The following is a 20753-nucleotide window of genomic DNA, read 5'->3' as shown; positions in this document are numbered from 1 at the left end:
GAGAATTTTTACAAATTGGTTTGTTTCATTTTGAAAAACCAAACTATATATGTTATATATTTAAAAAAATACCACAATTAAAAAATTTTACTTTTTTTTATATATATTTAAATGTGAAACTATATAATACATTGCAATGTCTTGAATTTGATTTCAAAATTTGACGTTTTTTAGTTTTTTTTAATTTTTCATTTTTATCTTTAAAATTCTAAAGGAACAACATTTATTTTTCTATTTTAGTTAAACCAAAAACCGAACCTAATCGAACCAAATTTTATTCCAAAGTTTGGTACGGTTTTTAATATCTAAAATAACCAAACGGTTTGAACATTTACACTTCCACGTTGAACCGAAAAACTAAATGCACATCCCTAAATGTGATAGTAAATAATTGAGCAAAATTACATATGATACAAGAGAATACAACAACAATCTATGAATCAGGAAATTAATCTCCAGTAATTTTTTTTTACCTTAAGGTTAGATTTGAAAGACAGATGAGTTTTGACATTCTGTTTCATCAAAAGCTTCCAAACAAGAACATCTCACATCTCTTTCACACAGTCAACCAAACACTGCTCTTCATTCATGTCACACGTCACCCTTTTGCCACGTCACCTCATTATTCTGAATTATTCGACCCGCCAAACCCACTCGTGCGGCTCCGGATCCGTTTCAATTCTTCTACCACTTCTCTTGAATCCGGCCTGTCATCTTTATCCGCCGCCACACACCGGAATGCCAGTTCAGCCACCGCTTCTATACTTTCATTCGCTCCACCGCCACCGTTATTTACTAAAACCGGATCCACCACTTGGTGGAGCTGACCCATTTGGATCTTGGATACTACCAAATCAGCCAAAGCCATTTCTCTCTTATCTCTACTCTGATCTACAGCTTTTAACCCTGAAATCAGCTGTAACAATATCACTCCAAAGCTATACACATCGCTTTTCTCTGTTAGCCGGAACGACCGGTGATAATCCGGGTCTAAATAACCGGGTGTACCTTGAGGACCGGTCCAGACATATCCGGAAGACGACGAGGTCATATCAGAAGAGAAAACTAACAGCCTTGAGAGTCCAAAATCACCAACTTTGATTCTCATATCTTTTTCCACAAATATATTTGATGAAGTTATATCTCTATGAACAATTGCTGGTTGGACTGCAAAATGCAAGTATTCTAGAGCTGAAGCTGTTTGTAATGCAATTTCAAGCCTTACTTGCCATGTCAGGTTTAAGTTTTTTGAGAGATGCAGATGATCATAGAGAGTTCCATTAGAGACATAATCGTAAACCAAAAGTAAACCTCTCGGATCGCTGCAGTACCCGTGTAACTTCACAAGATTTGGATGATCGATGGATGATAAAATCAGGATTTCGTTGCAGAATGATTTTGTGGAGAATGCTGTTCCTGCTGCCGCTGAATGGTTGTGTTTGTGAAGGTATTTTACAGCTACTATTCGCCCATCGTAGAGATGGCCTAAGTATACCGACCCAAAGCCTCCGTCGCCAATTTTGCGCTTCGGGTCGAAGTGATTAGTGGATGACTCGAGCTCTTCGTAGGTGAATACTGGGGGAAGCAAACTAGCTGAACGATGGCGATGAAGGAAAAGAATTGTCGGGTCTTCTTCGTTGGTTAGTGATCTTATTCGTCTCGCCCTGTAAATTGCAGCCATTACTAAAATGACCAGTAATAAACAGAGGATTGTAAAGATTGAACACAATATGGCGATCCGGTTGGCGTCGTCTTGGTGAATCCATGGCGGTGAGATTTGAGGTTTAGGTAATGAGCAGATGAATTTCCTTTCCGGGTCTTTCAAATTGAAGCCGCAGATACCGTTCTTGGATTTGCATTCTCTGCAGTTAGTAAAGTACGAATCTTGAGACTCATCGTATTCAACACGGATACCTACAGTTAAAATCTGGTTAATATACCCTAAAATATCAGACTGGCAGCCTTGTTCGGAAGGAACAAGACGATTAGATTCGCAACCATGGAGAAGCTGAACCGGGTTCTTGATAAGCTTGCACTCCCACGGACAACGGCTGCAGTTAGGTAAAATCGGAGCAGAGCAAGATCTGACTACAGAGAGACGAGAGCAGTCAGATTGGGAGAATTTAAAAGGCGAGGCGGAGAGGTTCAGAGAGCGGTTAGGAAGTGAGAAAGCGGAGCAGTTGGAGCGGAGAAGATGGGGGGAGAGAGTGAGAGAAGAAGAGTTGAGATGGAAGCTTAAAAGTGAAAAAGAAACATTGTTGATGGAGATGGTTGAGTAAGGAGACGAGCATTTGAGTTGAAAAAAAGGGTGGCCGGAGCCGGGTGATGTAGAGAAGGGGAAAGGAGGGGGGGCTGTGAAGGGCGGACATGAAGATCTGGAGAGTGTTACGAGGGTCAAGAAAATGATACAAACTAAGGCAGTTGACGGTGGTGGTGGTGGTGGTGGTGGTGACATTGAAGCAGTGGAAGTGGAGAGAAACTAGAAGCGGACATGTAAGGAAAAGAGAGTGAATCTTGAAAGAATGGTCACGTGAAGAGTGAAGACAAAAAGTAACTCGAAAGAAGCGGAGGTGTTGCTAAACGGAGTAATATATTATTCAAATTTTTGCTTTTACTTTTTGTGTTCTCAAAATGGGGTGCTTTTGGACTTTGCATCACTTTGTTTACTCACTAGTACTCAGTACTGGTTTGGACTCATTCTAGTGACTTTATTGGGGTCTTCTTTCAAAATCTTACTTTATAATCGGCTTGTAATGAGGCGGGAAAAATGGAGTGGCTGATCCAATTCACAAGGGTTTTTTGGGAGAATTTTATACATTAATATCTAAAGTTATTCAAAATCTTTTATTTAAATTTTAATCATTCAAAAATATCACATCTTTTCGATTTCTTTTATTTATGGGAAAAGGGGCAAATATACCCCTATCGTTTAGGGTATGGAGCAAGTATGCCCTCTTTGAATTTTAGATCTCAATTAAACCCCCAACGTTTCAAAAACAGACCATATAAGCCCCTGCTTTTAACAACGTTAACGAAACGTTAGTTTCCGCCTACGTGGAATGTCCATGTATATTCCACGTGTTCAAAAGGGGAAAAATATGCCCTTATGGTTTAAGACGGGAGCAAATAGGCCCCTATGGTTTAAGGTGGGAGCAAATAGCCCCTTTATGAATTTTTAATCTCGATTAGGCCCCTAAAGTTTCAAAATCAGCATATCCAAACCCCTTTATCTAACATTGTTAAACGAAACGCTCTATACTGTTACTTCATGCCTACGTGAAATGTCTATAACATTTAATATCTCAGATAAAATTTTCCACGTGCCTTATTCATTTTTAAGTTTAAAAAATATTTTATTTTAAAAAAAAAATAGGAATCTTTCAAACTTTTTCCATATAGAGGCTTCAGACTAATGGTAACATATATTTTTATTTTTATTAAAAACAATATGTTTAGACCTAGCTGAATTCGAACAAACATATATATGTTGTATTTGTTAGTTCGAAGCGACGAACATAGATATAACTTTAGAAAATGATGTGACAGGAATAAAAAGACGTGGTAAATACGGTGGACAACCAACAGAAAAAAGGAGAAAAGTCGAAGAGAAAAGATATAATATAAAAAAAGTTTGAAAAGATTCCTAAAATTTTATTTAAAATATAAACTGTTTTGAATTTAAAAATGAGTAGGACACGTGAATTTTTTTATCTGAGATATTAAATGATGTGGACATTTCACGTAGGCATGAAGTAACAGCATAGAGCGTTTTGTTAACAATGTTAGACAAAAGGGTTTGGATGTGCTGATTTTGAAATTTCAGGGGCTTAATTGAGATCAAAAATTCATAAAGGGCCTATTTGCTCTCGCCCTAAACCATAAGGGCATATTTGCTCCCGCCTTAAACCATAAGGGCATATTTGCTCCCTTTTGGCCACGTGGAATATGACATTGACATTCCACGTAGGCGTAAACTAACGTTTTGTTAACACTGTTAAACGGAGGGGTTTGTATGGTCTGCTTTTAAAACATTAGGGGCTTAATTGAGATTCGAAATTCAAAAAGGGTCTACTTGCTCCATACCCTAAACGATAGGGGTATATTTGCCCCTTTTCCCTTTATTTATGGTCTCACCTTTAGAATCTTCAATTTTAACCCATATTTTCAATTTTCGCTTGCAATTTTAATCATTTGTTCAAACTGGAGTTCGAAATCGTTCAAATAAATCTCTCATATTACTTGATTTTTGAAAATTTTATGATAAGAATGCAATTTGGGACAATATGAAATAATATAACCGAAATATTTAAACTTATTTCTCACTCCATTTTGGACAAATGGATATGAGTGAAAGTGGAAATTGAAAATTAGGATAAAATTGAAAATTTTGAAAGATGAGTTTATAAAAAATCGAAAAGATAAGGTATTTTGAGTGATTAAGCCTTTATTTTATGTCTAAACTTTTGTTTTTTTTACTTCAGTGTTCAAAGTTTTTAAAACATATCAAATGCGCGTTTTTAAATACTTTTCAGTGACCGATGTTTTAAAAGATAAATAACTTTTTTTTGTTTAATTTTATACATCTTTTAGTAAAAAGGTTGACAATTGTGTGCGAAGTAATACACTTATACGTATGGAATTAAAATGCCCCATCAATATCAATAAATTTAACAACTATTTTTGCTTTAAACGGTTAAAAAACTCATTTAATACACTTTTTAAATAGTGAAATACTTTTTTCAAAAACCAAAGTTGAAATACTACTTTACAAAAAAAAAAGTTTCAACACTAAAAGAAAAAAAATTTAAATGTGTAATTTATCCTTTTTTTTTATTACAGCAAATGCTCAGAAAACAACTCATGTTAATTATTCTCAAAAAAAAAAAACTCATGTTAATGTAATACTATTATATCGAAATTCAATAAATAATATTTGCTTGTGCAAAGAATAAAAATGCTGAGAGAACTGATGAAATCTAATAAAAAAAATGCATTACTCTTCGTAGATCTACCGCTCCTCCCCCAAATCTACGTGAGCCTTTCCCTCGAAAACATACTGAGGTTTTCGGAATATGGAAGATTCATTCAACCAAAGAAATGCTGATGGTGACTCTTATACCAAGGACTGTAAACTAATTGAGTCTCTCTTGAATTGTTCCTTATCATGTTCAATAAAAACTATATTTAAATTCGTTTATTGAATTTAAACTCTATTTTACATTCATTTTAAATCCTCTCTATACTCACAGCGCCGCACATTACATGGGAGGTGGATTTGGCCATTATTTGGTCAAAATCACCTCCCTAAACTCACAAACTCCTCCACATCTTCCTCTCTACAATATATAAGTGTTCTTTTTACCAATCGGTTTTATTTTTCAGTTTTTTCCCTCATTCTATTTACCCATTTTTCCCTTTATGGGTCCTAGTATCTTTTTGATGGGTTTCCGGTGTCTTCACCGGTGGTTTCAGTCGTATCCGACGGTTTCAAAAATCTCTAGTGTATTCTCAGGCGATTTCAGTCGTCTCCGGCGTTTGTCCGGCATCTCCGGCATTTGTTCGGCATATCCGGCATGTTCGACGTCTTCCTCAACATTTCCGATACACTATGGCGGGTTGGAAGTTTTTTTACAGATTTAAATGATTATAACAACTTAAGTCTCTTACTTATTGTTGTAATTTTTTAGATCTGTAATTTATGCTCAAGTGACTAGATCTATTATTAGATTTAGTTTTTTTTGAGTTTTTGGGTAGCTTTTTGTAGCTAAAAAACCCTTCGAATGTTTGCTGTATTTTCTAGTCCAAATATCGTGACTAGAAATTAAGACTCTTGTAGTCTATTTATTTCATCTAATGGAATTTTTTATCTTTCGACAAAAAAAAAACTTGAGTCTAAAGATATTTTTAGAGGTGGTCATGAGCCGGATCAGTTCGTGAACCGGCCCGGAACCGATCAGGTTAAATTCGGCCCGGAACCGGTCAAACTCGGAACCGGACTAAAACCGGCTCGGAATCGTACAAAGGGTAGTTCCGGACCGGTTTCAGATTTGTTAAATCTGAACCGGCGGTTCCAAGTCGGAACCGGCAGTTTAAGGGTCGAACCCGTTAAAATATATATATATATATATATATATATATATATATTTAAAACATATATTATATCTTTATCATATAATATATTTACTTTTGCAATAATATATATATTATATTTGTTTTAGTTAAATTTTTGGTTAATATTTTTAATTTTTTTTAAAATTCTTTATTTTCTTATAATACTATCTCCGTGAGTTATTTTATTGTTAAATTATATTTTTTAATAATTAAATTTTTATTTTAATTTTAATTTTTATTCTAAACCTTCCTAAACCGAACCGGAACCGTCCGATTCCGAACCGTCATGGAACCGTCTCTTAGGCGGTTCCGGGCCGGTTCCACTTTTTCTTGAGCTGTGACCCGAAGGTTCTAAACCGAAACCGTCGGGTTATGAACCGTGCCCACCTCTAGATATTTGGCCCGTTTATATTTATAATTACAAAAACTTGTAAATGAGTTTGTGAGCTAGTTCGTATATAAATCTGACTAAAAATTTATGAAATGATTTGTATATGCGCTTGATTACGAGCTCTTAAGCTATTTCATATATCAGCTTCATGAAAATGTAATAAGAGGTTGTATAGAGTTTTAAAATGACGTAACTAAAATCTATCTCACACATACATTCGGTTCAGGCTTTATACATGTAAATAGAATAAAATTCACTTCTGACTGTTACATGATAAAAACCCTAGGGTTGGATTCTTGTTTAGGAGTAATTACTTTGTGCTTACTTGTAGTCCAAATCGAGTCATATGTGTGTCATGCATGCTTTCCAATTTTTCCATTTCCATTTTTCTAGATTTGTTTACTTTCCATGAGTCCCTCTATCAGCCGTGATGCTCATTGTCGATCTCACATTCTGGCATTGAACTACAATGCGCATATCGTCTTATACGGAGTATCATCACTTATTACCCAATAGCTCGATCGCTTGTACTCGTGATTTAGAAGACCTATCAAAGATATATCCGATGTTGGGATCTAAGCTGGTTACTACAAAACCCTATTGACTCAACTCACATGCATTCCATCCTATTCACTTCACTCTAAAGAAATACCCAACATAATGTTTGTATTTGAGGCATATCAATGGAAGGGTTCGAAACCCATTGTTTTCTAAATATCCAGTTTCAATCTCAGACTTAGGTCAAGCCTAACAATTTTATCCAGTTTTCAAAACCTTATTTTCCAAAATCACCTTGTTAGGTCAGACCTAAATGCAATATCCAATCAAGTAAAGTCTATTTACTTGGTCAGCCCATATATCAAGTCCAATCAAGTAAAGTCCATTTACTTGATCTACCGCCAGGCTCATTTACAATCTAAATCTTCTTTCAGGTGACTGCCAGGTTGTCACGACCAAAAATATTGAGCCGCAACCGGCGCTAGGGAACGGGAGTGGTAGCTCCGGAACCCGTAGCAAGCCTTAAATCACTATTAATTTTTCGCAAATAAACAAATAACATAAAGCAACAGAAGCAAGTATACATAACATGTATACACAAACATTTACACTAACTGTTCAAAAACCTTGCGGGCTCTAGTTACCGTACCCTGTACGAACTGGCCTCGCGGTACTATATCCATCAGTTAGTGTATCCAACATATCACCGGCATCTGGTGCCGTGCACAACATATAAAACACGCAGCCTACAAAGGCATATAAACAAGACAACAAGCAATATGTACACTCAAAATGTACTGCTGTCTAGGCTACGACTCTGTCAACACGGGACCACTACTGCAGCATTCACAGAAGTCAGAAACTATACATACACAGCTGACTTCTGGACTTCAAAATTGGCCTCTAGCTAGGTCCACATACTAAGCACCCGAAAGACATCAAAGGTGAGGAGTCAGTATTTGGGAAAATACTGAGTGAGGTTGCATTTTACTAACGGTATTAATATAAAAACATAGCATCGCATCTCAAGAAAACAATAATATAAAACATATAACAGGGATTTGATCCGTACGAAACTAATATCCTAGCATGCGACACATTTCTCGAATAATCACTATCATTTAACCCAATCGTAAATATCAATCGCGAGTCTAACTCGCTGGTGGCCCAGCCACTAGATACGGGGACTCCAGACTACACCGTAGCCGAGTACTCACTCGTATCAACAACCCAATCGTAAATATCAATCGCGAGTCTAACTCGCTGGTGGCCCATCCACGTAAATTTTATAATCATCAACAGCTCCCAGCTGTGTTAAGTCATTTCTCAAATGCAAATATACTAGACTGACTCGATACTGGTGATCACACAGCCTATTGACACCCAATAGGTAGCTAGTTTCTTCGGATCGCATACTAGTTCTCGTATATAGAAATTAATAAAGCATATAACATTTCAATCAATTATATATAATGCGATGCGTGTAAACAGTATATGTATCTATACAAAATAACTTTATATATATAATACACGAAAGTAAAGTGCAACTCACAGTGACCGCAATCCAATCAATAATGTGGTCGATGAAATGATATGCCCTCGCTATCCCACATCTACTGACCTCTCTGCTCGCTGACACGTCTGATAAACAATTAACATTTAATGATTAGACGTTAATCTCGTATTCCTATACGTATAATACTTTTAAGTTTTAGGGTTTAGTTTCATTTCGATGAAGTTTCAAGGAGTTTTCAGGACAATGCGCAGGTGCTGCCTGCACACTGACACTGTTTAGTAAAACGACGATCTCTCCCAATTGAACTGTTGGATCGAGATGAAATTTGACAGAGGCGTTCCTAAGAGGCAAATCTATAAACTGACCGTTGGGATTTTGAATCTGGCAAGTTTAGGGCAGTGTGCGAACGCACACAATGAGTGTGCGAACGCACACCCCAAAATTCAAGGAGTGTGCGAACGCACACTCAATGTGTGCGAACGCACACCCTTGACAGCCCTCGGAAAGTCGTTTTCCGGGGCTTTTCAACCATCCCGACGTGCTTAAAACATAACCACCTCCAAAACCCATATCTCGGTTTATGCTAAAACGTTATAAACAATCCAAAAACGTCAAATTCAATCCTAAAACACAATTTCACAAAAACAGCCCTATATATTCGAATACCACACCAAATTTCAAGATTTTTACCTTAATTTGAAGCTTAGGATAGATAGAGCCTTCGATTCTGAAGAAATCGCCGCGAAAATCGCTCGAATCGGACGTCGAACGGCGAAACGGCGGCGAAACGACGGTATCGCTCGTTAACTCTCAAAATCTCTCGATCCTTCTCTGATTCATATCTTCTTCTTCTTATAATTTGGCTAAAATGCCACTTTGATCCTTGTTCTTTTTGTTTATTATCATTTATCCTTTAAGCTTTTCTTTTATTCGATTTAGTCCATAACTAAATCGATAAATCCTTTTATTATGACTTATACATATTATTTATATCCAATAAATAATACAAAACTCGATATTAATACTTTCCCGTCAAAACCTATAAATTTCCATTTTCGACACAAAGTGGTTAAACTACCACTTTGGTCCCTGCACTTTATTTCGAGCTTTTCTTGACATTTTTCCTCTTAATTCCAATTCGAACTTAGGAATTGAAATATATTACTAAATTCCTCGCATATAATCCTTTCCAAAACCGACCTACTAAAACTTATTTATCGAAAAACTTTCTGATATCGCCACCCTGGCGAGTCCAAACTGGACACGTGGTCCAATTAGATAATTAAACATTTTGGGGTATTACATTCTCCCCCCCCTTATAAAAATTCGTCCTCGAATTTGCATAAATCTTGTTAGGATCTTAACTTATCCTTATAGTCTCATTGACGTCCATTAATACATATTGGTTCTATCTTTTCTTGTACTTTAACTTTTACTTCTCTTCTCATAACTTCCTGTTATTGTATAGCTGCTTGCTGTTACGTCATTGAGAATTCTCTTACTGGTACCTTCGTCTCATTTGTTATCTTCTCCGAGATAGAACGGTCCATGGACGTGTTCTTGATATCATAGTCCTTGCATCATTGCTACCTAGTTGTCACTAATCATAATCTAATGTTTTCTCGTTTCTCCATTTCATTCTTAGTAGCCATAGGGTTGCTACTCGTCTCCTTTATACGTGAATGGTCACGACGTATTAATTTCATCTTAATGAGGTACTTACTTTATGCATATTCCTATGAATATTTTCTCTTGTAATTATAACCTGCAGTTATGATCTTTACTATCGTCTGTAGTTATCACTTTCCTTTCTTAGCTGGTTCCTGTCATTTCTCACTCCTTTCTATCATTGTCTGACACTTCGTTCTTTATCAATCAATCTTCTTCAACTTGCTTCATGTCTAATACATTCACTGTCTCTTAACATAGCTAAGCCTGATACTTCCTTTATTTCTTCAATTTGTCCTTCCTTTACTTTGCTAATCTATCATGAAATTCATGTTGCCTTGTTAGTCCTGATTCTTCATTCGCTTACCATTGTTTTAAACATCTCATTTCACGTTACTTTCGATCATATAGCTTGTACAATTGCCTTTGTTTGCTAGTACTACTCATATTCTTATTCTCTTCACCTCTCTCTAGTTGCTCTTTTGAGGTTCGCCTCGAATCTTTTATTGACTTTTTAGTCAACGATGTTCTTCCTTTACGTCACAGTTCCTTATTCATAATGACTTCATAAGAATCTCATATGTTTCTTTATCATTTAACTGTTTCGAGAATCTTTCTCGTTAACTAATTTTTACTTAACTTCTTTCTTATTTTTAATCTTTAATTAACTTCATCTTTAACTTACGTCCTTAACAGATCCAGTAGATCCTTAATAACTTATTTATTTCCTTAATCGTCATTCCTTCCTACTATATAATCAACTTCCTTTCTCGTCTTATACTTCTTCTTCTTACTTTTGAATAGCTTCATAATTTTATTCTCATTCTTCAAGGTGTCGCCTTAATACTAGTCATGATCATTTCTTAGCATTTAGATCATACTTGACTTAGCAACTTCCAAAATTAGGGAATAGTTTCGATTTTTGTTTGTCCTACACTCCTTATGCTTCTTTAGCACTTATAACATGGTTCTAATTGTCTTTAAATACCTTGATCTCTTTATACTAATACCATCTCTCGTTCTTTGACATTGTGGCTTCTTAGATACAGTTCACTCCTATCTGTCCAATAGCAATGAAGTATCATCTTATCCTTTACTTACTGTATTCGCTACGTCTTTCCTTCGTTTATAATAGCTCAATTATTGTTGTTCTATTCTGATAATCCTTCTGACATATCTTTATAACTTTCCACTTCTCTATTCATCTTACTAATCTTAAGGGTATATGAGTTTCCTTATTATATTTTCTTTCATATCATCCACAATTCTTATATTTACTGACACGTATGCCTATACGTGTGCCTTTCTCCTTATACTAGAATTTTACAACTTAACTTTTCTCCTTTCTGTTAACGCAATCTATAGCTCTTAATGTTGATATTAGTGACTTCACTTAATATCAGTCATATAGCATCATTATCTCTCTTGATCTATCAAATTTCTAACTTTCATATCTTGCAAAATCACCTTCACATTTTGCAAAATCGTCTGCTTCATCATTTCGTATCCTTTCTTTTTCTACTTATGTATCTTCGAACACTGATATTAATAAAGTTATATCCTTTAAATATCACTTCATGTTCATCATTTATAGCATCATCTTCTCGTCCTTTATACTTTCAATTTTTTTTCTCTATTGTGTTCCTCGTTCGCTATGCTACTTATTTCACCATAAGAATAATTATTATATTCTTCGTCCTTACGTACTCGTACGTTTCTTTCATCTAACATGACTTTCTGTTATTTCATCCTTTATTCCATCATAAGGATAAATATTGTATCCTTAAATATTGTCAGCGCATCGCATCTTAACTGCGTATGCTCTCTGGCGATAACTCTTTATTCACATTCTCCTTTAGCTTTACTAGCTTTGTTGCAATTAATCGTTAACATGGCTTTGTTCTATTATTGGAGTTTCTTTTACAATTTTATTCTTATTTATTAAGAATCTTTTATTTTTCGTCGCAGAGCTTTACATCTGAGTTTACTTACTAAACAAAAGATTTCAAAACATCCTTTGGCTGGCCAGCTCTTTTAAATCACTTTTCATAAATCGTTTGAAATCATTAGTACAATTGTAGCTCAGAGTGATGACATCTCTCATCACCAAAGAGTTGCTCAAAATTGCACTTTTCTGCATTATTATAAAAATATGATGCATGGTCTATATTTTTAAAATCATTTTCTTATGCATTCCTATCGTGATTATGCAATATCATATGCGATGTCTGAGCACAATTGTACCTTGAAAAATCATAAAATAATCTCATACTTTTCATAAAATCGTAAGTTACTCTAGATTGTACACTCTGCGACTATGAACGGCTTTCTTTATACTTATTGGGTATATTTTAAATTTTTGTATTGCTGTCACTTTCTGTCACTTTTCTGACTATTCTTCTGTCACATCACTTCTCTCTTCATATCTCCACTAACTCAATTCAATTCAATGTTCTCTGTTACCGTAATCCCTACATCCACTCCTTCGGTACACTATATCATATCATATACAAACGCAGGTACCGATGTTCTACATCGATTACCTTTTAGTAAACCATCTTTTCCTTCACAGGTTCTAGAACGTAACATAGGAATTACGTTCGCGATAGTGTATTATGTATTGTTTATTATATGATTGTTGTTGCAAATTATGTTTATATATTCTTTTGTTAGTCGCGTGTTTATTAACATCGCTTCCTATAGGCCCTACCTATCTGAGGTATTATCCTATAGGTACATTCTACTCGTTATGCTCTATCATGCATGCAGTAAACATATACACAACAATGCAACATATAAACACAAATACTCAAAGCATATTAATCATTTATACCTAAGGGTGCCTGATGTGGAACACTAGGTTTCCTAATAACTGTTCCAATGTGTCGACCCTTAATTCTTCTACTGGAGTTGACTCCGCCTCTATGCACGGAGTGGGGGTTAGTCCTAATACCAAAGGATCGACCATTATAGTCTGGATAGAACGCAAGTCCGAAAAAGTAGGGTCGAACAGGATTGCCATCCCACTCGCGGTCAGCCTCGATCTTACGGGCCATCATAGTGAGCGTCCCAAAGTGCTCGTGAACATACTCATATAGCTCATCAAACTCTGGTCCTAATCTCCTGACATAGCTACGATTAATTGTCTCATTATCTTTATCTAGATATGGGACTCCCTCGACCATACGTAAAAAGTCAGTGGAACACAGTCCCACTGGTAACGTTTCTCGAGAAAAGGAGCGCATCAGCCTCCTAACCTGATTCAGAACCACATGCCCCTGACCTTTAGCTATCTCTGTATCCTCTCTCAAATTGCAGTATCTCCGCACATTGGACTAGAAATGTTCACTCTGATACTCCTTGATGTCTGACTCATCTGATAACTCTTCTTCTTCTTCAAAATCCTCCTCTTAAGGAACTTCTTCTGATTCTTCCTCTAGATCCTCCTCTGGATCTTCCTCGGGATCTTCCTCACTTTCCTCACTGTGCTTCATTTCAAGCGAGTGAGTTCTACCTCTAACCCAAGAAGAACTATCAATTTCTGATACTGACATGAAACCATTCTAATATATCTCAGGTGATCTCCCAATATCTATGTGGAATCCATTCTGATGGACTTCAGATGGTCCGCCTATTTCATTATGAAATCCATTCTGATATATAGGAGGCTTTTCCTCCTGTTCCTCTGCAGCATGTAGCTGAGCTCCATTTTGCCCAGACATGCTGAGAAGAAACAATTCCTAATGTCACTGACCATCTGAGCCCCTTTTTCCTCTCTTAACTTCAATATCAACTTATACAGTGCTATAAACATTTAACATTCAATCAATTTGTACGTAATTCGCAAATACGTAATCACTGAATACCCCTTACACAAGTAATAGACACTTAGTTGCCTTAGCCGCTCATATACACAGATATTCATCACTTCTTCATTTAACCATCTCGGTTAGCGCGCTTTATGGAACTTACTAATAATGCACATATCAATCAAATGCAAACAACTAAGGTTTGACTCTCTTGCTGCAGTAGTTCCTAGGTTTACTTACTGACAGAGTTTCACAATTCAGACAGACATCCAAAACAAACTAGCAGTGGTAACTGGACCAACTGCTCTCAAAGAATCATCAAAACAAACTTGCAGCGGTAACTGGACCAACTGCTCTGATACCAACATTGTCACGACGCAAAATTTGAGCCGCAACCGGCGCTAGGGAACGGGAGTGGTAGCTCCGGAACCCGTAGCAAGCCTTAATTCACTATTAATTTTTCGCAAATAAACAAATAACATAAAGCAACAGAAGCAAGTATACATAACATGTATACACAAACATTTACACTAACTGTTCAAAAACCTCGCGGGCTCTAGTTACCGTACCCTGTACGAACTGGCCTCGCGGTACTATATCCATCAGTTAGTGTATCTAACATATCACCGGCATCTGGTGCCGTGCACAACATATAAAACACGCAGCCTACAAAGGCATATAAACAAGACAGCAAGCAATATGTACACTCAAAATGTACTGCTGTCTAGGCTACGACTCTGTCAACACGGGACCACTACTGCAGCATTCACAGAAGTCAGAAACTATACATACACAGCTGACTTTTGGACTTCAAAATTGGCCTCTAGTTAGGTCCACATACGGTATCGCTCGTATAATACACGAAAGTAAAGTGCAACTCACAGTGACCGCAATCCAATTAATAATGTGGTCGATGAAATGATATGCCCTCGCTATCCCACATCTACTGACCTCTCTGCTCGCTGACACGTCTGATAAATAATTAATGTTTAATGATTAGACGTTAATCTCGTATTCCTATACATATAATACTTTTAAGTGTTAGGGTTTAGTTTCATTTCGATGAAGTTTCAAGGAGTTTTCAGGACAATGCGCAGGTGCTGCCTGCACACTGACACTGTTTAGTAAAACGACGATCTCTCCCAATTGAACCGTTGGATCGAGATGAAATTTGACAGAGGCGTTCCTAAGAGGCAAATCTATAAACTGACCATTGGGATTTTGAATCTGGCAAGTTTAGGGCAGTGTGCGAACGCACACAATGAGTGTGCGAACGCACACTCAATGTGTGCGAACGCACACCCTTGACAGCCCCCGGAAAGTCGTTTTCCGGGGCTTTTCAACCATCCCGACGTGCTTAAAACATAACCACCTCCAAAACCCATATCTCGGTTTATGCTAAAACGTTATAAACAATCCAAAAACGTCAAATTCAATCCTAAAACACAATTTCACAAAAACAGCCCTATATATTCGAATACCACACCAAATTTCAAGATTTTTACCTTAATTTGAAGCTTAGGATAGATAGAGCCTTCGATTCTGAAGAAATCGCCGCGAAAATCGCTCGAATCGGACGTCGAACGGCGAAACGGCGGGAAACGACGGTATCGCTCGTTAACTCTCAAAATCTCTCGATCCTTCTCTGATTCATATCTTCTTCTTCTTATAATTTGGCTAAAATGCCACTTTGATCCTTGTTCTTTTTGTTTATTATCATTTATTCTTTAAACTTTTCTTTTATACGATTTAGTCCATAACTAAATCGATAAATCCTTTTATTATGACTTATACGTATTATTTATATCCAATAAATAATACGAAACTCGATATTAATACTTTCCCGTCAAAACCTATAAATTTCCATTTTTGACACAAAGTGGTTAAATTACCACTTTGATCCCTGCACTTTATTTCGATCTTTTCTTGACATTTTTCCTCTTAATTCCAATTCGAACTTATGAATTGAAATATATTACTAAATTCCTCGCATATAATCCTTTCCAAAACCGACCTACTAAAACTTATTTATCGGAAAACTTTCTGATATCGCCACCCTGGCGAGTTCAAACTGGACACGTGGTCCAATTAGATAATTAAATATTTTGGGGTATTACACAGGTCCACCTTATCTATGTTTTCACACCTTCCAATTAAGGGGTCGAACAATTCCTACATTGACATAAACCCGTCGAATCTAACATAGGATTCTATCGTTAAAACACATAGCATAAAGAATCATATTCTAGAGTTTACTTTAGACACGAGACTTATATGTATAACCTATAAACAAAACTTGTCGTATTTAATTCGTATCATTCTCGACATATATTATATCACGTCCTTTCCTTTTTATTAAATTTAATTAATTTATGATAAAACTTGTTCTTGTAATTATAGTTTATTAATAACTTCATTTGTTTTTATCATAACCTAACTAGTCCATATATACCTTTTGTTTACTAACTTAAACCCCATTTAAACTTCCAAAATCAATCCGCTAAACTCGAGATAAATTCATTAATCATTAAGTCCGAATTCGAACCTAAAATAGTTGCCCATAGGACTACTTAGGAACTGCAATATATACAGTCCCTTCTCCACAACTCTTCTCGTCAAACAAATGAATTTTGCTCGTACGAGCAGAATGGATTCTGCTTATTGAGCAAAAATAAGTCTACACAATTGAGCATATATAATTCCAAGCTCCTCGGTTCTTATCTCCACTATCCCAAACGCTAAACAATCAATATGTGTATACATACTTCCATTTCGATAAATTAAAATCATCAATGCAAAATTTAGTACGTTTAGAAATGATAATCGATAAACCGTATCTAAAACCTTAACAAACGATAGAACTACGAGATCGAATTCAAATCCGAATTTATTACCTTGATTATACGTGAGATAACAAATAAATTGAAATTAGAAATGTGAATTCAGTTTGAAATCTCAGACCCTAACTTTTGGATGCTCCTGTTGTGCGATGGGGATGAAGGAAATGAGTGAAATGATGAATTTGGGTTTTTATAACCTAAAACCTTATTAAATGTGATGTTATAGATTCGTCAAAGTACACGTTAGTCCAAGAGCTCAATCTCACACTAATGATAAATTTGGGTTTTTATAACCTAAAACCTTATGAAATGTGATGTTTATATGGATTCGTCAAAGTACACTTTAGTCCAAGCAGCTCAATCTCGCACTTTTATCGAATTTCTTAATTATTTGTCTGTAACAATTACGGAAACCAAATCCTAATTCCACGAAACTTTACTCAAAAATCCTATTAAATATAAAACAAATACAAATATAATTTTTATTTGCACTAGACATATACTTTATTTTATATTAATTATAATCGATATTTGTCTCGCTCAGTCCCACTTAATTATTATTTCGCGATAATTAAAATAGACCCACTTCGATCTCATTCCTTAATATTATAACTTTTTTTTGACTTCCACAATTTTAATTATCCAAATTAGGACACGTGACATTACTTAATACATTTAAAAAAATATGGGATATTGCATTCAATTTCTCAGTTGGAGAAAAAGATTGGAACTCTGGAGACTCGTCTTCAGATTCTTACTGACGAGACCGGTTCTTTGAAGACGAGTCCTGCTTCATTGGTTTTAGATAGGGATCTTCTGAAGTCCAAAATGGAGAAGTTTCAGCTTGCGCTGAAGGAAACTGGATCCTTTTATTCGGTGATGATAACCGAATATTAATTGGCCATTGGGGATAGGCTGCGGGAGGATAACCTTAATGTTGATATTTCGGGCATTAGTCGGCTGAATTCCAAGGACCTGGCTCCTATTGTTCAGGCAAAATTGGCTGAGAAGGCGAAGGCTCCGAAGACTTTGTAATTTTTATTTTATTTTCTTTTTTGGAGGCGAATTGATTTCGTTTGTGTAATTTTATTTATTTTTAACAGACATAGTTTCCTTTACTTTTTGTATTATTTCGCTCGAGTTATTCTAAACTCGGGTTTGTGTAGAGTTGATCTAAACTGTTTGTTTCTCAAATTTAATCTAAAATCTGAGATTTGAAGGAGTTAATATGAACTCCTTTGTTTTTACTTTTCAGAGTTAGTATGAACTCCTTTATTTTTAGAGCTAATCTAAACTCTTTGGTTTTCATATCACTCTTAATATCGGTGATATACTAGTTTGTTTGATGAGCGTGCTTTAATTTTGGAGGCAAATATTCTTTATTGATAAGTTAAAAGTGTACAAGCTATTTGAAGTACAAAATCAACTAATAATATTTCTTTAGATTTTCGACGTCCCAGTTTCTCGGTACTAGTGATCCCTCGAAGGCTTTGAGTCTGTAAGCCCCTTTTTCAGTTGTTCCTTCGACCACATATCTGTCCTTCTCAGTTATAATGAACTTTCGTAACCCCGGCGTTTCCTCTTCCGATCTCGGCATTTCTCAACATCAAATCCCCTATCTGTAATTTTCTTGGTTTAACTTTCTTGTTGTGGTATCGAGCAGCCTAGTGCTTATATGCTTTGTCTCGAATTCCTTCTTGATTCCTTTTTTCCTCAAGTAAATCGAGGCAGAGTCTTATTGTTGCTTCGTTTGACGATTCTTCCATGTAATTTAATCTAAAGCTTGGTATTTCGAAACTACTAGAATCACATCTTTTCTTCCGTAGGCGAGTCCAAATGACGTTTTGCCTGCTCCTTTTCTTGGTGTGGTTTTGTATGCCCATATGACACTACATAGCTACTCTGCCCAATTTCCTTTTACTTCATCTAGCCTTTTCCTAATCCCTTGTACTAGGGTTCGGTTAGTGACTTCCGTCATACTTTTGGTTTGTGGATGCGCCACAGATGTGATGCTCAGATTGATTTTTATGTCTGCACAAAACTTTTTGAATTGTTGGCAATCGAATTGTTTGTAGTTACCCGTCACCAGTGTATATGGTATGCCATATCTGCAAATTACAAATTCCTTGAAGAAACCTTCTATCCTTGCCTCAGTTATGGTTGGGAGTGCCTTCACATCCACCCATTTTGTAAAATGCCCCCCATATAGCGAAAGGCCAAGAGATCTCTAAGGATCCTTGTTGTGTTGGTGGTTGATGATTGACATTATCATGCCTTTGGCGCTTGTCACATTTTTTTCTTTAATGCTTTTGCGTCTTCTCCCAATGTAGGACAGTAATAGTAGCATGGTTTTTCTTATTATTTTGACGGCCCATTCATGAGCTCCACAAATTCCATCATGAATTTCTTATAGGATTAGCTTTATGTCTTCGGGCGTCATGCGCCTTGTCCATGGGTGAATCAAGGAGGTTCGTTATAAGATTTTATCGTAGTAGGAATAGTTAATCGTTTTTTTGGACTATTTTAACTGCTTCATTCTTCTCTGCTAGTAATTTGTTATTTTCTAGATACTTGATGAAAGGTGTCATCCAAGTTTCGCCTTCCTCAATTTCCAAGATCTCTGCTTCTCCTATAGTTGGTATATCCATGATTTCAGTTAGTTTCATTTTGCTGAATAGTTCGCCTAGTTCGGAGGCTGACTTTTCTATGGAGTCGACCTCTTTATTTGTTTATCGTGGGATTTGGTGGATCTCCCACCTCTATCCTTGATCTTCTAACTTCTGCAGCATCTTCGCGACTTTTTCCAAGTATTTGTTAATTCCTACTTCCTTGGCTTGGAATTTGCCTTTAACTTGGTTTGCCACTAGCTGAGAGTCGCAATGGATTTTGAGGATCTCGGGCTTTACCTCTAGAGCTAAAATAAGTTCGGAGATCAACGCTTCATACTCCGCCACATTATTGCTAGCATCAAATATTATGTGTACACCATATTCTATTCTAATCTTTTTGGGTCCTTTTAGGATGACACCTGCTCTGGCTTCTTTTTCATTTAAGGTTTCGTCAACATGCGATTCCCATTGGAGATCCAAATTGGGTTCTTCTTGTTCTCCTAGTGTGATCTTTGCCACAAAATCAGCCAGTACTTGAGCTTTTAGTGTTTGTCTTAGTTCGTAGCAGATGTCATACTCGCCGAGTTGGACGGACCAACATACAAGTCGCCTTGAGGTTTCGGGCATTTGTAGTGCCTTTCTCAAGGGTTTGTTGTGACATTTCATCTATCTTTTGGTATCTTGTTTCTACCCCTTTCAGCACTCCGCTGATGCAATATATTAGTTTAAGTTCCTTGTCTTCTTCTATGACTAAGACTGTTCCAATTGTTTCTTTTCTGGCACAGATGTACAAGTATAGTGTTTCATCTAATATCAGCATGCTTAGGAGAGAATGCGAGGTCATGAATTTTTTTCAACTCTTCTAATTCTTCTAGGCATTCTTCATCCCATTTGAACTTCTGTGAACCCTTAAAGGCTTTGATGAATGGGAGATATTTTTTGGCGGAGCAAGACATGAATCGTTCAAGTGCAGTAGTTTGTCCTTTGATTTTCTGAATCTCGTTTATATTTTTTAGAGGTGTCATGTCCATTATCGCCTTTAGTTTTTCTAGGTTTGTCTCGATTCCTCTTTGGGATGTCATGAATCCCAAGAATTTCCCTTCTCCAATCCCGAACGCGCATTTTTCTAGTTTGCGCTTTGTTCTGTACTTGTTCATGATCTTAAAGGTTTCCTCCAAGTCTTTGGGGTGATATTCCACCCTCCCGCTTTTTATGACTAATTCATTTATGTATACTAGAAATATTTTTCCAACTTCTTCTTTGAATATGAAGTTCATGAGCCTCTGGTATGTGGCTCTGGTATTTTTTCAA

General features: G+C 36.3%; 1 protein-coding gene across 1 annotated transcript; it reads right to left on the bottom strand.

Annotated features, from left to right (window-relative positions):
- Nucleotides 1-355: 355 nt before the first annotated feature.
- On the bottom strand, nucleotides 356-2685 carry LOC126653427 (LEAF RUST 10 DISEASE-RESISTANCE LOCUS RECEPTOR-LIKE PROTEIN KINASE-like 1.5). Its single transcript, XM_050347323.2, has one exon. The coding sequence runs from the start codon at nucleotides 2453-2455 to the stop codon at nucleotides 623-625; it is 1833 nt and encodes a 610-aa protein (XP_050203280.1). The 5' UTR covers nucleotides 2456-2685; the 3' UTR covers nucleotides 356-622.
- Between the last annotated feature and the right edge of the window lie 18068 nt (nucleotides 2686-20753).

The sequence above is a fragment of the Mercurialis annua genome, linkage group LG6, assembly GCF_937616625.2.
Source record: "Mercurialis annua linkage group LG6, ddMerAnnu1.2, whole genome shotgun sequence".
NCBI classification, from domain to species: Eukaryota; Viridiplantae; Streptophyta; class Magnoliopsida; order Malpighiales; family Euphorbiaceae; genus Mercurialis; species Mercurialis annua.
This window is presented reverse-complemented; position numbering and strand designations above follow the sequence as displayed.

Coding starts and splice junctions, on each gene's coding strand:
- LOC126653427 (XM_050347323.2), bottom strand. CDS start 2,455: ATGTCACCACCACCACCACCACCACCACCGTCAACTGCCTTAGTTTGT.